Here is a 19126-nt window from a genome sequence, read left to right on the forward strand (position 1 = left end):
ACCATGTGTAAATGATGGAGGGGTGGAAATTGGAAGCAAAATTAACAATTTTTTCCAGGTCCAGACGAGAGCATGAAGCAGCACCGAAGTAATCATCGATGTACTGGAGAGAGTTGTGGAAGGGGGCTGGAGTAGGACTGGAACAAGGAATGTTCCACATACCCCATAAAGAGACAGGCATAATTGGGGCCCATGCAGGTACCCATAGCCACACCTTTTATTTGGAGGAAGTGAGAGGAGTTTAAGGAGAAATTGTTCAGTGAGAGAACAAGTTCAGCCAGACGGAGGAGAGTAGTGGTGGATGGGGATTGTTCAGGCCTCTGTTCGAGGAAGAAGTAGACAGCCATCAGACCATCCCGGTGGGGGATTGAGGTGTAGAGGGATTGGACGTCCATGATGAAGAGGAGGCGGTTGGGGCCAGGGAACTGGAAATTGTTCATAATGATGTAGGGTGTCAGAGAAATCACAGATGTAGGTGGGAAGAGACTGGACAAAGGGAGAGAGAATGGAGTCATGATAGCAAGAAATGAGTTCCATGGGGCAGGAACAGGCTGACATGATTGGTCTGCTGGGACAGTCCTGTTTGTGGATTTTGGGTGAGAGGTAGAAGCGGGCCGTCCAAGGTTGAGAGACTATAAGGTTGGAAGCTGCGGAAGGAAGATCTCCAGACGAGATGAGGTCAGTACCAGTCCTGGAAACGATGGCTTGATGTTCAGTGGTGAGGTCATAGTCCAGGGGGAGGTAGGAGGAAGTGTCTACGAGTTGATGCTCAGCCTCTGCAAGGTAGAGGTCAGTGCGCCAGATAACAACAGCACCACCCTTGTCAGCAGGTTTGATGACAATGTCAGGGTTGGACCTGAGAGAACGGAATGCCGCAAGTTCAGAGAGAGACAGGTTTGAGTGTGTGAGAGGAGCAGAGAAATTGAGATGACTGATGTCATGCCGACAGTTCTCAATGAAAAGATTGAGAGAAGGTAAGAATCCAGAGGGAGGGGTTCAGGTGGAGGTAGAAGATTGGAGGCGGGTAAAAGGATCCATTGAATGGGGAGAGAACTCCTGCCTAAAGAAGTGAGCACGGAGACGAAGGCGGCGGAAGAAGAGTTCAGCATCGTACCGAGCCCGAAATTCATGGAGATGAGGGCGCAAGGGTATGAAACTAAGTCCTTTGCTGAGCACTGAACGTTCAGCATTGGAAGGGGGAAGGTCAGGGGGTATGGTGAATACACGGCCAGGGATGGGATTGGAAGATGGGATAGGGACAGAGGGACAAGCAGGGGTGGAGAGTCCTGGATGGGCGTTGGTGTCGATGAGTTGTTGGAGCTTGCGTTCCTTTGCACCTGAAATAAAGAGACAAAGTTTCTTGTTGAGGCGTCGGATGAGACGAAAAATAAAATGAAACTGGGGGCACGGGCAGCTTAGAAATAAGGTGCGGCGGTGCTGCTGGAGGGAGAGGTCGAGTGTGTTCATATGGCGGCGCATGACACTGAGTGTAGATCTCAGGATGCTACAAGAACAGCAGTCCGTGGAGGGTTGTATGTCCCCGAGATACCTGTAATCCTGGGTGGGTTCGAAACATGAGGGATGGAACTTCAGTTGAAATCCACGTGGGGTAAGTTGGAGATGGAGACAATCACTGAGGAAGGAAATATGGCTGTGAAAGCGGGTTTTAGTAAACACCTTGTCAAATACCAGGAGAGAAGTGGAAAGCAATGAAGGTGAACAAGGCAAAAGAGAGAGACAGAAATCCTGTCGGAGAGAAGAACAATACTTCTTCAAGGTAGGCATTCCTTGAAGAGAAGTGGCAGTCAATTAAACACTAAGATAAAAGCAAAAAACTGTGGATGTTGGGAATCCAAAACAAAAATAAAAATACCTGGAAAAACTCAGCAGGTCTGGCAGCATCTGCGGAGAGGAACACAGTTAACGTTTCGAGTCCATATGACTCTTCAACAGAACTAAGGAAAATAGAAAAGAGGTGAAATATAAGCTGGTTTAAAGGGGGGGGGGCATGGGACAGGTAGAGCTGGATAGAGGGCCAGTGATAGGTGGAGATAACCAAAACATGTCATAGATAAAAGGACAAAGTGGTGTTGAAGGTGGTGATATTATCTAAGGAATATGCTAATAGGTGAAATTAAAGGTAGAAAGCAGGATGAGCAAGGTATAGATAGCCCTAGTGGGGGTGGGGTGGGGGGAAGGGATCAAAATTGGCTAAAAGGTAGAGATAAAACAATGGATGGAAATACATTTAAAAATAATGGTGGGAAAAGAAAAATTGCAGGACTGAGCAATTGTTCTGTTTATATTGATGACTTGATATTTTTCAGTCAAACGTGGGAGGAGCATTTACAACATCTGGAAGAATTATTTAATCGACTACAAGAAGCTAATTTGGTGATGAACTTGGCTAAAAGTGAATTTGCAACAGCACAAGTTACATATCCAGGTCATACCTGTGTATAGGTAGGTTCTTGATTGGTAAGGGGATCAAAGGTTACAGGGAGAAGGCGGGAGAATGGGGTTGAGAAACTTATCAGCCATGATTGAATGGCAGAGCAGACTCGATGGGCCAATTGGCCTAATTTCTGCTCCTATGTCTTATGGTCTTATACCATTGAGCATGGTAAGGTGCCTCTGAGAGATGTGGGCCAGAATTTTCCCGCTGCTGTGGGGGAAGTTTAGGAGCGGGTGAGTGGAGGCACGCCTCCGATCGGCGCCCCTGATTGGGGGCGCACCACCATTTTACATAACATCCGCAAGAAAGCGCTATGCGCTCCTTGTGAGGGCGATTGCGCTGGTGGTGGTGGGGAGAGGGATTCCCTGAACCGAGAGTGCACTCTTTCGCACATGCACGCAAAAGAGCGCACTCATCTAGCCTCAGGGAGATTGGCTCCTGTGTGAAAAAATTAAAAAGAAAACAGAAGAGATAAATTTCCCTGACATGTCCATCACTCTTATTGACAATTTTATTCAAAATTTTAAAACCTGCATGAAACCTCATCCCACCCGTGGATGGGGTTTTGTGCTTTTTCATCAGCCCGCCAGGGCTCCCAGCCTGCCCACCAACCTTAAGGTTGGACAGGCAGGTCCATTAATTGCCTCAATAGGCCACTGACAGGTCAGCAGGCACACAACTGACTCTGCTGAGCCCCTGCCGACTTGAAAATTGAAATGAGGCGGGGTGATGTCGGGAGTTTCGCCCGATGTCATCCTGCATCATTTTACATGTTGGTGAGCGGGCACCGCCCCCCACTCGCCGACCGGGAAATCCTGGCCGTGAAAGACAGAGCTATCATGGTTTTCCCCATACCTATGACAAAACGAGAAGTTTTGAGATTTCTGGGCATGAGTGGTTTTACCGGAAGATTATACCAAATTTTAGCAGTATGGTTGTTTCTTTGAGTGAACTATTACAAAAGAACAAGAGATGTCAATAGACACAGGAGTGTCAGAAAGAATTTGACAGTTTAAAAGCAGTATTGACTACGACACCAGTTTTGGCAGTACTCAATTATGCCAAGCAATTTAAGTTGGCCCTTGATGTGAGTGATGTTGGCATTGGGGATGTACTGTTGCAAGAAGATGAAACTGGAATTGAGAAACCGACAGGGTAGTTTTCACAGAAGTCGAATGTACAACACAGAAAATATTCAACGATCCAAAAGGAGACTCTGGGTCTGGTGTTAGCGTTGCCGCATTTCAAGGTTTATGGTGCAAACAATTCATCAGAAACAATTGTTTATACAGACCACAATGCTTTAAAGTTTCTGGACAGATTTTGAGACTGAAGTGCAAGGCTGTTTGGATGGACCTTTAATCCACAGATTATTTATGAAGCTGAATGAGAACATCTAATTGCAGATGCATTGTCGAAAGTTTAAAGCTCAAAGGAAAATTGGACATTTAAAACCTGGACATTGGACTGAAATGACTTCTATTGATACAGCGGATTTGTATATATTGTTATATTAACGCTTGCACTTGGTAATGTAATGGTTTGAGTCTATGGATAAGTATAGTTAGTAGGTAAGATGGGTTGAGAAAATGAAGCCGTCTTTTAAAATTATGATGGTTTATCTTTCAGTAAGGAGGGGGTGTTACGAAAGTATAATAATTTTCATAATATCATTGTGATTTATTGTAAAAGCAGGTTAATAGTGTGGTTTGGATAGTTTGTGTGTGTGGGGGGGATTTATTTGAATTGATTTGGAGACCGGACTCCCAAATACACCCCTTTGTAAGGCAACAAATAGATTTTAAAGTTAGAAAGACAGGCCAGCACAATTCTGGAGGTCTGGAAGTATCAAAAGATGTTAAGTAGAGAGGGGTTTGAAATGCTAAATACGTAGACATGGCTGAAGCCTTAGAATGTAAGGTGTGAAGAGAATTAGCATTTTTAGATAAACTGGGGCAGTTTGAATTTCAAAGAGATAGTTGGATGTTTACACCTAGCCATATCAGCTAGGCCAAGCAGTGTGTTTATTTTTCCCAAAGACTACTGGCAACATTAGCACCATGAAAAGATTCATATTATGGGGAAGTATATTTTCAAAGATATATGGGACAATGGAATTTACAGGTTAAAAAGAGAGAAAATGTATATAAGGGAGAATGAAATGCTATGTTGGGAGAGGCCCTGTGACATCTAGCAGAAGCTTGAGAAACAGCCTCAGAAACACCTCCAGCCATGTCTGCATGAGTCTGCTGCATCTAGCCTTAAAGGTGATAATCGTGCTGGTCTGTCTTTCTAACTTTAATATCTATTTGGACTGTTGCCTCACAAAGCGGTGTATTTGGGAGTCTGGTTAGGTTGGAATTTTAGTATTTACTGTAGTATTAAGTAACTGGAATATTATGTATGAGTTTGACATTTTTTCTTTTGTTAATAAATATTTTAATTTAAAACTTTAAAACTCTAAAGGGAGAATTTTCTCCCAGTTGGGCGGGCCAGTTGGGAGTGTGCGCGGAGCTGATCGCCACCTGCGATCGGCTGCGCACCGCCATTTTACATGGGCGGGCCAATTAAGGCTCACCCAGCATGACACACGCCCGGAAATGCTCAGTGCTACCTGTGCGGGTGGGTGGAGGAGGGAGAGTTGGGGCCATGAATGCGAAAGAGTGCAGAGATCTCTCTGGGGCAGCTCCGTGTCTCAGGGAGATTAAGTTCAGTGCCAAAGGTGTAAAAAAAATAAATTATTCAGTCATGTCCCCTCATGTGACACTGCCCACCATCCTTAAGGTTGGATAGGTAGCCCTGACAATTGCTTCAATTAGGTTATTAATGGCCTTAACAGGCCTTTCACAGTTTGGTGGGCTCTGGTGTGCACCCACCGAACTGAAAATTGGAATGACGCGCGGTGATGTTGGAATGCATGCCCGATGTCACCCTGCATCATTTTTAGCTTCGGCGTGCAGGGCCCACTCCCGCACGCTGAACAGAAGATTCTGCCCTAAAGGTTTTAGTGCACTCATTACTTCTGAGTTCAGTGCTCAGTCTTCTCGTAATAAATAAAATTGCAAAACTGTTGTGACCACAGAACCAAGTTTCCCTCATGGATTTAGGCCTACCTGGCACACATCACCTGCTGTTCCATAACACCTCCAACAATATTAATTCAAGCAGAATTTTTCATGATGATTGGATTGATATTTACAGTATTTTAGAAAATTACTGCACTTTGAAAATTCACATTACCTTACAAACAGGCCCATTTATACATTATTATCCAACAGAGATAACTTTTCATCCTTTAAGTCCCAAAACTGGATGTTTGTGTAAGGTGCAGTGGGCGGGGCTGGGTGTGCGTGAGGGGGCGGGGCACTCGGTGTGAAGTAGGGGGCGGGGCTCTACAGTTCAGGGAGGGGATGGGGCTCACGGGCTGAGGGAGGGGCGGGCCTCGGTTTGATGGAGGAGGCGGGGCTCTCAGGATGTGGGACGGGAGGGGCGGGGTTCGGTGTGATGGGGTTGGGTGGGAGGGGACGGGGCTTTCAATGTGAGGGACGGGGTGGTGCCGTAGAGGTGGGCTCTCGGGGTGAGGGAGAGGGCAGGGCTCTCGGGATGAGGCGATGCCCTCGGGGTGAGGGAGGGGACTGGGTTCGGGCTGAAGGTGGAGGTGGGGCTCTCGGGCTGAGGGAGAGGGCGGGGCTCTTGGGATGAGGGAGGGGGCGATGCCCTCGGGTTGAGGGAGGGACTGGATTCGGGCTGAAGGTGGGGGTGGGGCTCTCGGGCTGAGGGAGGGGGCGATGCCCTCGGGGTGAGGGAGGGACTGGGCTCTCGGTGCGAGGGAGAGGGCGGGGCTTTCGGGCTGAGGGAGAGGGCGGGGCTTTCGGGCTGAGGGAGAGGGCGGGGCTCTTGGGATGAGGGAGGGGGCGATGCCCTCGGGGTGAGGGAGGGACTGGATTCGGGCTGAAGGTGGGGGTGGGGCTCTCGGGCTGAGGGAGGGGGCGATGCCCTCGGGGTGAGGGAGGGACTGGGCTTTCGGTGCGAGGAAGGGGGTGGAGCTCTCGGGCTGAGGGAGGGGGCGATGCCCTCGGGGTGAGGGAAGGACGGCTCTCGGTGCGAGGAAGAGGGCGGGGCTTTCGGAATGAGGGAGAGGGAGGGGCTTTCTGCCTGAGGGAGAGGGCGGGGCTCTCGGGATGAGGGAGAGGGGGGGCTCTCTGGCTGAGGGAGAGGGCGGGCCTCTCGGGATGAGGGAGAGGGAGGGGCTCTCGGGCTGAGGGAGGCTTTCTGGCGCGCTCTCGGGTTGTCCGTTGAAGGATCGTTGCGAGCGATGGTGGGATGTTCGCCGGAAGTTTGAAAGTAGCGAGATTCCATCATTCTTCATCAACTTTCATCCTTCCCTCGGTTCTCACACTGTCTCCGACTGTCTCACTGGCAAAGGGCTTCAGAACGTGCCACCCACACCTTCATTGACCAGTTAGCAATGATACTGAGCATCCATTACCCCCGAGAGCTCCGAGATTGCAAAGAATTTCACCATCTCCCAGAGCAGTTGACAGCCAAATAAATGCTTTCCAAGTGTAGTCACTGCTGTAAGCACAATTATCATTCTGGAAGATCCCATAGTCAAGAATGTAAAAACAACCAGATTTAGTGATGATGGATGGAGGACACTGGGGTGATCTTCACCTGCTCTTCAGATCGTGCCATGGGTCGAGTGCAGATAACGGCTTCATCTGAAAGGCTGGTATCTCCGACACTGCAGCACTCCCTCAGATGAGGTCAGCCCAGATTTTGTGCTCAAGTCTGAGGAGCGGGACTTGACCTCAGCACCTTCTGATTCAGAGGTAAGGATGACACTACTGACCTTAGACTGACTTCGGTATAATAATGATGTGACCGGAAAGGCGTTAGGATTAGTTGCGAATGTGCACTCGGCCTGTGCCTGGCCTTGGGGCTGTGTGTGGGTTTCGGGGGAGGGGGATCAGACCGTCTGTGAAGGGGAAGGTGCCCCAGTTGGAGGATTCCAATTGGTACTGTCAAGGTGAAGCAGGCCTTGCCTCCGCCAGGGGTTATGGACCTGTGGGTGACAAGGAGAATCTACTCAGGAGGGGCCTGTCAGGTACAGCATGTTCGAGCTTAAACTCGGGAGTTTTAGTCCCTGGACACTAGAAGCTGCACAGCTGGAACAGGGAGAGAGGGGGTCGAGAAGCTGAAGACTCGGAAGTCCGTATAGCATTGCTACCTCCACTGCAAGCTGAACAGGATAGGAGAACCCTGCGTCCATTCAGGGAGAATCTTCATGAAGAGGTTTAAATGATGATGATGTTCCAGGCTGGAAGTTTGGTGAGACTGTTTACAACTCTAATCGCGGTGGAGGAGTTGTTTAACTTGCAGCCTGAAGAGGAATAGCTCCAAGCAGAGCTTGGATTCCACTGGTATGTGAGAGTGCCTTTATGTGAGGAATTTGAGCAAAGACCTGACCTTTGGTTCCCTAAAGGCCATTTTCGCCAGAACTCTTGTTCCAAGTGTGGTATTGTTAATAAATCTGATGTCTGTATTTTGGGGAAAAATAAATAGACACCTGCTTGGAGCAGACGGCTTCCTGGGCCGACCATATGAAGTCACAATGAAAATGCTGGAAGGAGATCAGTCCACAATTTTCAGAGTCTGAAAACTGGGACAAAAGTAGATACTACGTGCTACGTGCAACATCGTAAAACATCAGCTAGTAATATAGTGAAAGTCTTATGTATGGTGATTATTTTGTTTACACATTAACCTTATTTTCTATGTCAGCATTTATAATGGGAAATCCTTATGTCAACAGATCAGTATTTTTAATGGAAAAACCATGGCGGGAGAAGGTTTAAGTATAGTTTCAGTAGGGGTGTAAAAGGAGAGGTTACAGATGAACAACCTGTTATATACTCTTGAATGAAAGAAAAGCTGCATGGAGAGTATAACGGACAGACCATCCACAACTGCCTGTTTCTAACTCGCCACCAAAAGCTAGTTATCGCACCCTCCCTGCCCCTTTTGTCAACATTTTGCTGTCACACTTTGTTCATGAGTCAATAAATCACAAACAAATTTCTTGCATCATTTCTATGCATTCTCGGCATGTGCGGTTTTCAAAATTTCTGTTATGCACTAATAGATCTTTTAGTTCAGGCAAAAGAGATATGTTCCTTCATTGTGAGGCAATTTGTAAATTTTTTTATTTCCAAAAGACTTTGAAATGAACTGGAGGTTGAATTCTCAAAGCTTTATTTAAGGTGAGTTACAACTTTGAAATGTTAATTGCTACTTTTTTTTTATCAGGAACTACTCACAAATAGAAAAACAACTGATAGTTTGTTGACCAGTTAGAAAACACAGGTTATTTATGGAGAAAGTATTATTTTCCTCGGTGGAAAACCTGAAAGTATATCAATTTATTTTGCCAAAAGACATGTACGCAGCTGTAAGGTAAATTGGTGCTTGTCTGCTATCCACCATATTCATGGCAAACACCTTCACAGAATCACAAAGTGCAGAAGAGGCCCTTCAGCCCATTTAGCCTGCACCGACAGACGAGAAACACTTGACCTGCCTACCTAATCCCACTTACCAGCACCTGGCCCATAGCCTTGAGTGTTATGATGTACCAAGTGCTCATCCAGGTACTTTTTAAAGGATGTGAGGCAACCCGCCTCTACCATCCTCCCAGGCAGCGCATTCCAGACCGTCACCACCCTCTGGATAAAAAAGTTTTTCCTCGCATCCCCCCTAAACCTCCTGCCCCTCACCTTGAACTTATGCCCCCTCGTGACTGACCCTTCAACTGAGGGGAACAGCTGCTCCCTGTCCATGCCCCTCATAATCTTGTACATCTCAATCATGTCGCCCCTCAGTCTTCTCTGTTCCAACAAAACCAATCCAAGTCTATCCAACCTCTCTTCATAACTTAAATGTTTCATCCTGGTGAATCTCCTCTGCACCCCCTCCAGTGCAATCACATCCTTCCTATAATGTGGCAACTAGAACTGCACACAGTACTCCAGCTGTGGCCTCACAAGGTTCTATACAACTCCAACATGACCTCCCTACTTTTGTAATCTATGCCTCTATGGATAAAGGCAAATGTCCCATATGCCTTTTTCACCACCCCAGTAACATGCTCCTCTGTCTTCAGAGATCTATGGACACACACGCCAAGGTCCCTTTGTTCCTCAGAACTTCCTAGTGTCATGCCGTTCATTGAATACTTCCTTGTGAAATTACTTCTTCCCTCCTTATTTCAGATGAACCATACATGAACAATTTTTGGGACTTAAGGGTATTTCATTTTATATAAGAATTTGAAAAATGCACAAACTATGAACCTTTGAGAAACTCCTGAGGTAATTTTTGCATGTATATAAAAAGGTTACTTATTAAAGGCTGATAAGTTCGCAAATTCGCTAATGGTTCAATTAAAGCAGGGAAAGTTTTGGGAAAGGGGGATGTGCTTGATGGTACAATGAGACTGCATATGGACAAGAGAAGAGTCTAACAGGGGGGTAAAATCAGAAAATGCTGAAAATACTGTGAAGTGAGAAACAGAATGAATGTTTCAGGTGGATGACCTATCATTGGATTTTAGATTTAGATTTTACTGCAGATTCACAAAGCCTGTCCACCATTTACAAGGCATAAATTAGGAGTGTGATGGAATACTCTCCACTTGCCTGGTTGGGTGCAGTTCCAACAACACTCAAGAAGCTCCATACCATCTAGGACAAAGCAGCCAATTGATTGGCACCCCACCCACCACCTTCAGCATTCACTTCCACCACTGATGGACCTACATCACATGGACTGCAGCAGTTCAAGAAGGCAGCTTATCACCACCTTCTCGAGGACAATTAGGGATGGGTAATAAATGCTGGCCTTGCCATTTTACCATTAAATCCATTATGTGGTACTTTGTCAAATGCTTTTTGGAAGTGTATTAAGAACTGTACATTTGCCATATAGCTCTTTTTCTGTCTTTTTAATCTTTATAACTTGACGTATCTGGGGCCTTCTAGCTTTGGTGCTGTGCTTTTTCTCTCATAGGAAAGTGTCTCATCTGTAAATGAACAATCTCATCTTTGAAAGATTCCCAATATTAAATGCTTGGTTTTTGATTTCAATCCAGATCTCTTTTCAACTTAGTGAAGTCAGCCACCTGCTAGTCAAATTATTTTTAGCTTGATTGCACCTTTCTTATTGATACCAATTCTAAACCTGATGATATTATGATCCCTGAACACCAAATGCTTTCCCATTGAAATGTGCTCCATTGCCCCATTTCATTCCCCAACTCTAGTTCCTTCCTCATTGGTCTGGAAACACTGAAAGTTCTCTTGTACACATTTTCAGAATTCACCCCCCATTGCCCTTCACACTGTTACTGCCCCAGTTTATATTGGCATAATTTAAGTCCCCCATTATCACTACTCTGTACTTCTTGTATCTTCCTGTAATTTTTCTGAAAATATACTCATTAGTGTCCTTCCAACTATTTGATGGCCTATAGGATACATCTAGTAGTCTTAATAGTTCCACTATTGTTCCTTAATTTTTACCATAAAGACTCTGTCTTTGACCCCTCAACTATATCATTCCTCTTTAGTGCTTAACTTTAGATGTAGCACTTTGGTTGAATGGATTTGAGATATTGAATCCATGAAAAGCGCTATATAAATGCACATACTTTCATAGTATGTGGAACTGATGAACAAGTGAGTCAGTGGAGCTGGATATAAAACATGGTATAAGGAGGTCTTGTGTCCACCTTTAAGTCCCTACCCAGAAGGTGACTAGAAACCCTTTCATTATAATATTGACAGAATTGTGACAATAAAACACTGTATAAAACGCTGGTTAGGCTACAACTGTAGTACTGTGTACAATTCTGGTTACTACATTATTGAAGGATGTGATTGCACTGGAGGCGGCATGGAGGAAATTTACCAGGATGCTGCCTAGGCTGTACGGTCTGAGCTATGAGGAAAAATTGGATAGGCTGGGGTTGTTTTCTTTGGAGCAACGAAGGTTGAAAGGAGACCTGATAGAGGTGTATAAGATTGTGAGGGACATAGATACGGTGGATAGGAAGGCACTTTTCCCATTCATAGAGGAGTCAATAACCCGGGGGCATAGATTTAAGGTAAGAGGTAGAAGACTAAGAGGGGAGTTGAGGAGAAATATTTTCAGCCAGAGGGTGGTAAGAGTCTGGAACTCACTGCCTGAAAGGGTGGTTGAGTCAGAAACTCTCATAACATTTAAGAAGTATTTAGATATTCACTTGATTAGCCATAGCCTCCAGGCTAAGGGCCAAACGCTTAAAAATGGGATTAATGTAATCAGATCTTTGCTGAATGGCACAGGCACGATGGGCCGAATGACCTCCTGTGCTGTAAACGCCTATGTCTGAAAATGATACAGCACAGAAGCTGTCTAATTAGTCCCACTGTCCTACTATTTCCCAATAGCCTTGCAATTTTCTTCCCCTAAAGTACTTATCCTTGAAAATATTCAGATTTCTCCTTTCAGGTAATGAATTTAAATGCAGTGTATTCTCAAAATTCTGTCAAGTTTCTTAACACCATTCAGAACAAAGCAGAGTCCTTGATTGACACCCCATCCACCACCTTAACCATTTAATCCCCCACTACGGATACACCCTGGCGCTAGTGTGTACCACCTACACGATGCACTGCTGCACCTCTAGTGACCAGAAGAACAAGGTAAGCAGGTGCATGGGAACACCACCACCTGCAAGTTCCCCTCCAAGTCACACACCATCCTGACATGGAAATATATTGCCGTTCCTTCACTGTTGCTGGGTCAAAATCCTCAACTCCCTCCCAAACAGCACTGTGGGTATACCCATACCACATGGACTTTCAGTTCAAGAAGGTGGCTTCTCAAGGGCAATTAGGGATGGGCAATGAATGCTGGCCTTGCCAGTGAAGTACACATCCCATGAATGAATTAAAAACAAACATAAAAAATCTTGGTTTCATAATTTAATGAAATTTTCACATTATGGCAGTGAAATAAAGTTAATAAATTGGCAAACAGCAGGACATGAAAATAATTGTAAGAATTACAGTACTTTAAGAGAACAAAAAGAAAAAATTAAACACAAGATGTCTCAAGAACTCTGAGGACTATCGTTGTGAGATCAGACATCATTCACCACAAGTGCAATCAAACGTCATCGGCCAAAGAATGGACTAGATGGAATTGATCACAATGAATAGAAAATATTGCACCCATTGGATAGAACAGCAGCAAGACTATGGGGCAGAACATCTCCAGAGGTTATTCTGCCTGTACTCTGTAATTTTGACGGAAAAGCTGGTAGAAACTCAAGAAAAATGTCTAAATGGTGTTAGTGTCCATTGTCAGGTGTTTCTTCCACTGAATTTACAGTGAATCAGTGGAAGAATACCACAGAAATTTACCACTGTGTATCTACTGATTGAAATGGTAAAGCACTGCGAGGTGTGCAGCTTCTCGCTTTGAACTTGAGTTTCAATCTTGTTACCACTGGATCTGGACAGTCCAGCTTTCTGGAAATTTCTAACCTGATAATCAGATACAGAAAGTAGCAAGATTTTCCTGTGACTTGATGCTTGAACCTGATGAAAGTAAGATTAATAATTAATAGTTAACAAACCATTGCCTTGAACTCAAGGCACTCCCTTCGCTACACCCCTTCTGAGCCCCTCTCTATCAAGATTGGCTTTTACAGAGTATAGTAAATACAAAAACAGTGCATTGGAAGAGCTTGTTAAAATGATTTCTTTACTGATTATGTTCACACTGGGTCCCTGGGTTATTCATAAACCTATATACAATATTGCTGTAAGTATGGACTTCCATACAATTACAGTTATCAATTGTACAGGCTCATCAGTAACCAGCAGGTTTGCCACCTTTTCGATAGTCTGATTCGGCAAACCACTTCCCTTCATCCCTGACGATGGCCTGTACTACACCTCCTGATGTAAGCTTGGTTATCATCTTCAATGTATGGTGCCTTTCTTGCAAGCCTTCTTGTACAGCCTGCAAAGTCAAACAAAAAGATCAGTATTTATGAATTCATTTGTCAAAACTGGGATTTACACCCAACGCATGAGAACAGGGAGAATCCAATGAGACCTTTGAGCCTGCTCCTCCAGTTAAATCATGGCTGACCTGTACCACAACTACATTTACCTGTCCTTGATCTGTATCCCTTGATACTCTTACTGAACAAAAAATCTGGCAATATTAGTCTTAAAGACTCTCAGTGTGCACCAGCTGCATGCTAGGCCTGACCAGCTATGGAGAGCCTCGCAAAATTTATCCTTTCAAGCCCACTTTAGGAACCTGGATAAAAGTAATTCTGGACTGACTGCATATCGCAATGGGTAAAGTCATGTTTTCATCCAACCAAGGTTGATGGCCTAGCAATCTTCTCCCTATTGCTGCAACACTTGTACTTTGTGTTTGCTTCAACCCAATGGGAATGAAGCCACAGCATAATGCAGAATTTACCTGGTGTAAACAGTTACACTGAATAGGGGGGAAACATTGCCACATAACCCCTATGTACACTGTTACATGGGATGAAGGGAATCAGTGACTTGGCCTTGGTGTAGATCATCACATATCAAGGTTCTATAGTTTGGAGCAATTCTTTGTAGTGTTGAGTCTCAGCTTAGGATCTGGTTTAATAAGCTTTTTATTTGGACCTGGGATTCTTTCCTCTCAGCTCCTGATAGCAGTGCAAACTCTCTCCAATCTTCAGTCTATGTTGAGTTGGTTTATCATAGCTGACAGGGGTGTCGTGGTGATGATAATTGCAACTGAACAAGCATCAGGAACCTAAGCAGAGATATGTGCTAGTAAACTATGTGGTTTTACAACAACATAACGTTTATTAATACTGCGCCTTTAGTGAAATAAAACTTCTTGAGGTGCTTCACACGTTATAAGACAAAATATGACACCGAGACATGCAGACAGACTTTAGCTGAGATGATCAAAAGCCTCATCAAAGAGTGGGTTTTAAGGAGTGTCTTAAAAGGGGAAAGCAAGGTGGAGAGGTGTAGGGAAGGTATTCCAGAGCTTGGGGCCTAGTAACTGAAGGCATGGCTGCCAATAGTGGTGAAATTAAAATTGGGGATGCACAACAGGTCAGAATTAGAGAAGCTCAGAGATCTTGAAGCCTTGTGAGGTTGGAGAAGAGTATGGAGATAGGGAGGGGCGAGGCCATCGAGAGATTTGTAAACAAAGATGAGAATTTTGAAATCAAGACGTTGCCTGATTGGGAGCCAATGCAGGCCAACAAGCACAAGGGTGATGGGGTGCAAGTTAAGACACAGGCAGCAGAGTTTTGAATTATCTCAAGTTTACAGAGGGTAAAATGTGGGAGACCAGCCAGGACTGCATTGGAAAGTCAAGTCTAGAGGTAATGAAGGCATAAAGGAGAATTTTAGCAGCAGATGAGCTGAGACAGAAGTGAAGTCATATGATGTTACTGAAATGAAATAGGTGGTTTTAGTAATGGTGTGAATATGAGGTTGGAAGCTCATTTTGCGAACAGACTGGTTTAACTGTTGCCAAGAAGAGGGTTGGAATTGGTACCCTTTTCATGGCAACAGTAGCAAGTAAACAGAGTCTGAAGCGGGGACCGAAAACAATGGCTTCAGTTTTCCCAATATTTAATTGGAGGAAACTTATCATCCAACACTCGATGTCAGATAGGCAGCCTGATAATTTAGCAACTGCGGAGCAACTGAGAGTTTCTGGTGAGATAGAACTGGGTTTCATAAGTGTACATGCAAAAACTACTGCTGTGGTTTTGAGGCAGCATGTAGATGAGAAATAGGAAGGATTGAGGATAGATCCCAGGGGAACACCAGACGTAATGGTGCACGAGCAGGAAGAAAAACCATTGCAAGTGTTGCTCTAGCTATGATTGAATAAATAAGACTGGAACCAGATGAATCCCATCCAGCAGGACGACAGTGGAGAAGCATTGGAGGAGAATGGCCAACAGTGTTGAAGGCTGCTGACAAGTCAAAAAGGACATTGGTGGACAGTTGCCCATTGTCATGGTTACATCAGATTTCATTTGTGACTTTAATCGGAGTGTACCATACTGTGGTATAGAGGGGAGTTTGATTAGAGGGATTCAAGCATGGAGTTCTGAGAAAGACAAGAAAAGATTTGGCAGGCTAAGATAGAAATCAGAAGGGAAAATTGAATGGTCAGCAGTTTGTGGGAATAGAGTTAAAGGAGCAGGAGATAGGTGTCATGGATGAGATGAGCTCAAGGAGGTTATAAAAAGAAGTAGAAGAGAAACTAGAGAGTGATAGGAGTTCAGGACTAGGGCAGGGAAGAGCATTGAGGGAAGTTTAGCCAGGTGGGCTAGAGGAAGGGAGGGTCATAGAAGAGGCAATTGATCGGATTTTTTTGATATTTTTTTCATGAGATATGGGCATTGCTAGCAAGGCCAACATTTGTGCCCATCCCTAATTGTCCTTGAGAAGGTGGTGGTCAATAGCTGGTTGAACCACTGCAGTCTGGTGCAGTTATTCCAACAGTGCTGTTAGGGAGGGGGGTGTTCCAGGATTTGATCCAGTGATGGTGAAGGAACAGCGATATAGTTCCAAGTCAGGATGGTCTGTGCCTTGGGTGGTGTTCCCATGGGTCTGCTGCCCTTGTCCTTCTAGGTGGTAGAAGTTGCGGATTTCAAAGGTGCTGTCAGAGGAGGCTTGGTGAGTTGTGAGATGCTTGGTGAGCATCTTGTACATGGTACACAGCTGCTACTGTGCGCTGGTGTGGAGGGAATTAACGTTTAAGGTGGTGGATGGATGCTGATCAAGTGGGTTGCTTTGTCTTGGATGGTGCTGAGCTTGTTGAGTGTTGTTGGAGCTGCACTCATTCAGGCAAGTGGAGAATATTCCATCACACTCCTGACTTGTGCCTTGTAGATGGTGGACAGACTACTATCTAGCCTCCATAATTGCCAGCCTCTGACCTGTTCTTGTGGCCGTGGTATTTATATGGCTGGTCCAGTTCAATTTCTAATCAATGGTAACCCTCAGGATGTCGATAGTGGGGGATCCAGCAATGGTAATGCATTGAATGTCAAGGGAAGATGGTTAAATTCTCTCTTGTTGGAGACAGTCATTGACTGACACTTGTGTGGCACAACTATTACTTGCCATTTATCAACCCAAGCCCCAATATTGTCCAGGTCTTGCTAAATATGGACACATACTGTTTCACTATCTGAGGAGCTGTGAATGGTATTCGACATGGTGCAATCATCAACCTCGCCACTTCTGACCTTTTGATGGAAGGAAGGTCATTGATGAAATAGCTGAGGATGGCTGGGTCTAGGATACTATCCTGAGGAACTCCTGCAGATTTATCCTGGACTGAGATAATTGGCTTCCAACAAGCACAACCATCTTCCTTTGTGTGGGTAAGACTCCAACCAGTGGAGTTTTCTCTGATTCCTATTGACTTCAATTTTGTTAGTGCTCCTTGATGCCACACTTGGTCAAATGTTAACTTGATTTCAAGAGTATTCACCCTCATCTCAGCCCTTGAGTCCAGTTTATTCTTGGACAAAAGTGATAATGAGGTCATGAGCATAGTGGTCCTGGCGGATCCCAAACTGAACATCATTGAGCAGGTCATTGTTGTGTAAGTGCCGCTTATTAGCACTGTTAACAACACCCTTCGTCACTTTGCTAATGATTGAGAATAGACTGATGGGATGGTAATTGGCTTGATTGGATCTATCCTGTTTTTTGTGGAAAGGAATTGCCTAGACAATTTTCCACATTTTCGGGTAAATGTCAGTGTTATAGCTGTACTGGAACAGTTTGGCCAGGGGTGCGGCTAGTTCTGGAGCATAGGTCTTCAGATACTGCCATGATGTTTCCTATGATCTCGATCTCAGTGACTTAGGGCGGGACTTTCCGCATCCGCCCGCAGCTAGGATTGTCTGGTCCCACTGCAAGTCAATGTCTGGGGCGCTGCCTCGCCCGCAGCGGGTCCCACCCAGTACGGGGCTGGAAAATCCAGGCCAAAGAGTCCAATGAGGTCCTTGTTGGGAGTGAGGATTGAGAGAAGAGGGGAGAGAAGTTTACAAAGACAACTTACATTGGAGAAAAGAAGCCAAAGGCTATCTTTGCATTCCAGGGTGATGCTGGACTAGTGAGAAGTTTAGCAAACAAGAGCAGGACCTCCTGGTGTTTTATGTGATCCAGCCAGATCTGACAGCGGATGGCAAAACCAGTTGTCCGCCTTCTCCTTTCAAGTCTGCACCCTTTGGACTTAAAGGAGAGATGAGGGCCATACCTGGGCCATTAACCAGAATGAAAAAGAATAATGACTTTATTGGGGACTAGGACATCAAAGGTGGAGGTGAGGGAGCAGTTGAGCAATCAACAGTTGCAGAAATGTTGTGGTGAATAAGGTCCAAAAGCTAGAAAGTTGGGATTTTGACTGTGCCATTGTAAGTAAATTGGAAATAGTTTATTTCAAGGACAATGCAGAAGGAGGTCATGTTGCCGGAGGTGGAAGGGGGATGTAGGTGATGAGTAACCTAAAGATATATTCAAAAATAGCTTTATCTATAACTAATACAATGGAATTAGCAAGACCATGTGAGATGCAAGGTCAAGGAGATGGCCATGAATAAGGGTTGGGGAGTTAACATGGAGGGAGAAATTTAGGGAGGATAAGAGGGCGGTGAACTCAGAGGAGAGAGTACATGATGAGATGAGGTTTAGTTAAAGTTGAGCAGTGCACAGTTAGGGGTACCTAAGCTTTGACTCTTGCAATCTGGGCCCAGACTTTCCAAGTTTAAGTGTGCTGTATCTCAATGGGGAAAACATGTTTTCCATTTCAGGGCAACTGAACCTATGTGGATTTATTTATTTAGCAATTGTGACGACACTGAAAAAGCAATGCATTGGCTGTGAAGCACTTTGGGACACCCTAAGTATATGATAAGTGCTATATAAATACAAGTAATTTTGTTCTTTCTTTTTTGAGCTCCATGTTGATGGGTTTCCTGTGTCACACAGCTGACCATACCACAATCACGGTTTAAAAACAATGCATAAATGTAACACTGAACCGGAATAATAGGACTACACACAGCAGGAACAGCTTTCACCAAGAAATATATTGCATTGTAGGGCACCTCTGTACAGAATTCTTTCATTTATGGAGAAATAATGGCCCGGATTTTCTCACCCGTGCTCTAAGTGTGGAGACAGGTAGGAAAAGTGGCATTTTCCCCGCCGGGCGCAACAGCAGGATTTCGTTCCATATTGTCTGCTTCCCGCCTTGTTAGTTATACAACTACAGGAAACATGTTGGATTGCAGGCAGGCAGCCTCTGATACACCCGCCCCACCATGACCACAGCAGGCCTGTGCTCCGGATGCCATATTTAAAGTGCACCTGCACACAGGCTTCTCAATGTCTGCAGGCCAGGATAACCCCCCAAGAAAGACATAGCACCAAAAGGCAAGAAGAGTGCTGCTCCCAAGTTTAGTGTCGCTTTGCTGGACCGGCTGCAGGATGCCATTGAGGCCTGTCGGGATGTCCTGTGCCCCAGTAATGGCCGGAGGAGGTCAACCAATGCCATCAC

The 19126-nt window shown here is 45.1% G+C and overlaps 1 protein-coding gene across 1 annotated transcript in view; it reads right to left on the reverse strand.

Annotated features, from left to right (window-relative positions):
* Positions 1-13372: 13372 nt before the first annotated feature.
* LOC121285997 (glutathione hydrolase light chain 1-like) overlaps positions 13373-19126 on the reverse strand; it is a 54733-nt gene continuing 48979 nt past the window's right edge. The window contains exon 5 of the mRNA XM_041203010.1: positions 13373-13525. Within this exon, the coding sequence (XP_041058944.1) occupies positions 13373-13525 (153 nt within the window). The remainder of the gene's footprint in view (positions 13526-19126) is intronic.

This window comes from Carcharodon carcharias, chromosome 13 (genome assembly GCF_017639515.1).
Source record: "Carcharodon carcharias isolate sCarCar2 chromosome 13, sCarCar2.pri, whole genome shotgun sequence".
Taxonomy (NCBI): domain Eukaryota; kingdom Metazoa; phylum Chordata; class Chondrichthyes; order Lamniformes; family Lamnidae; genus Carcharodon; species Carcharodon carcharias.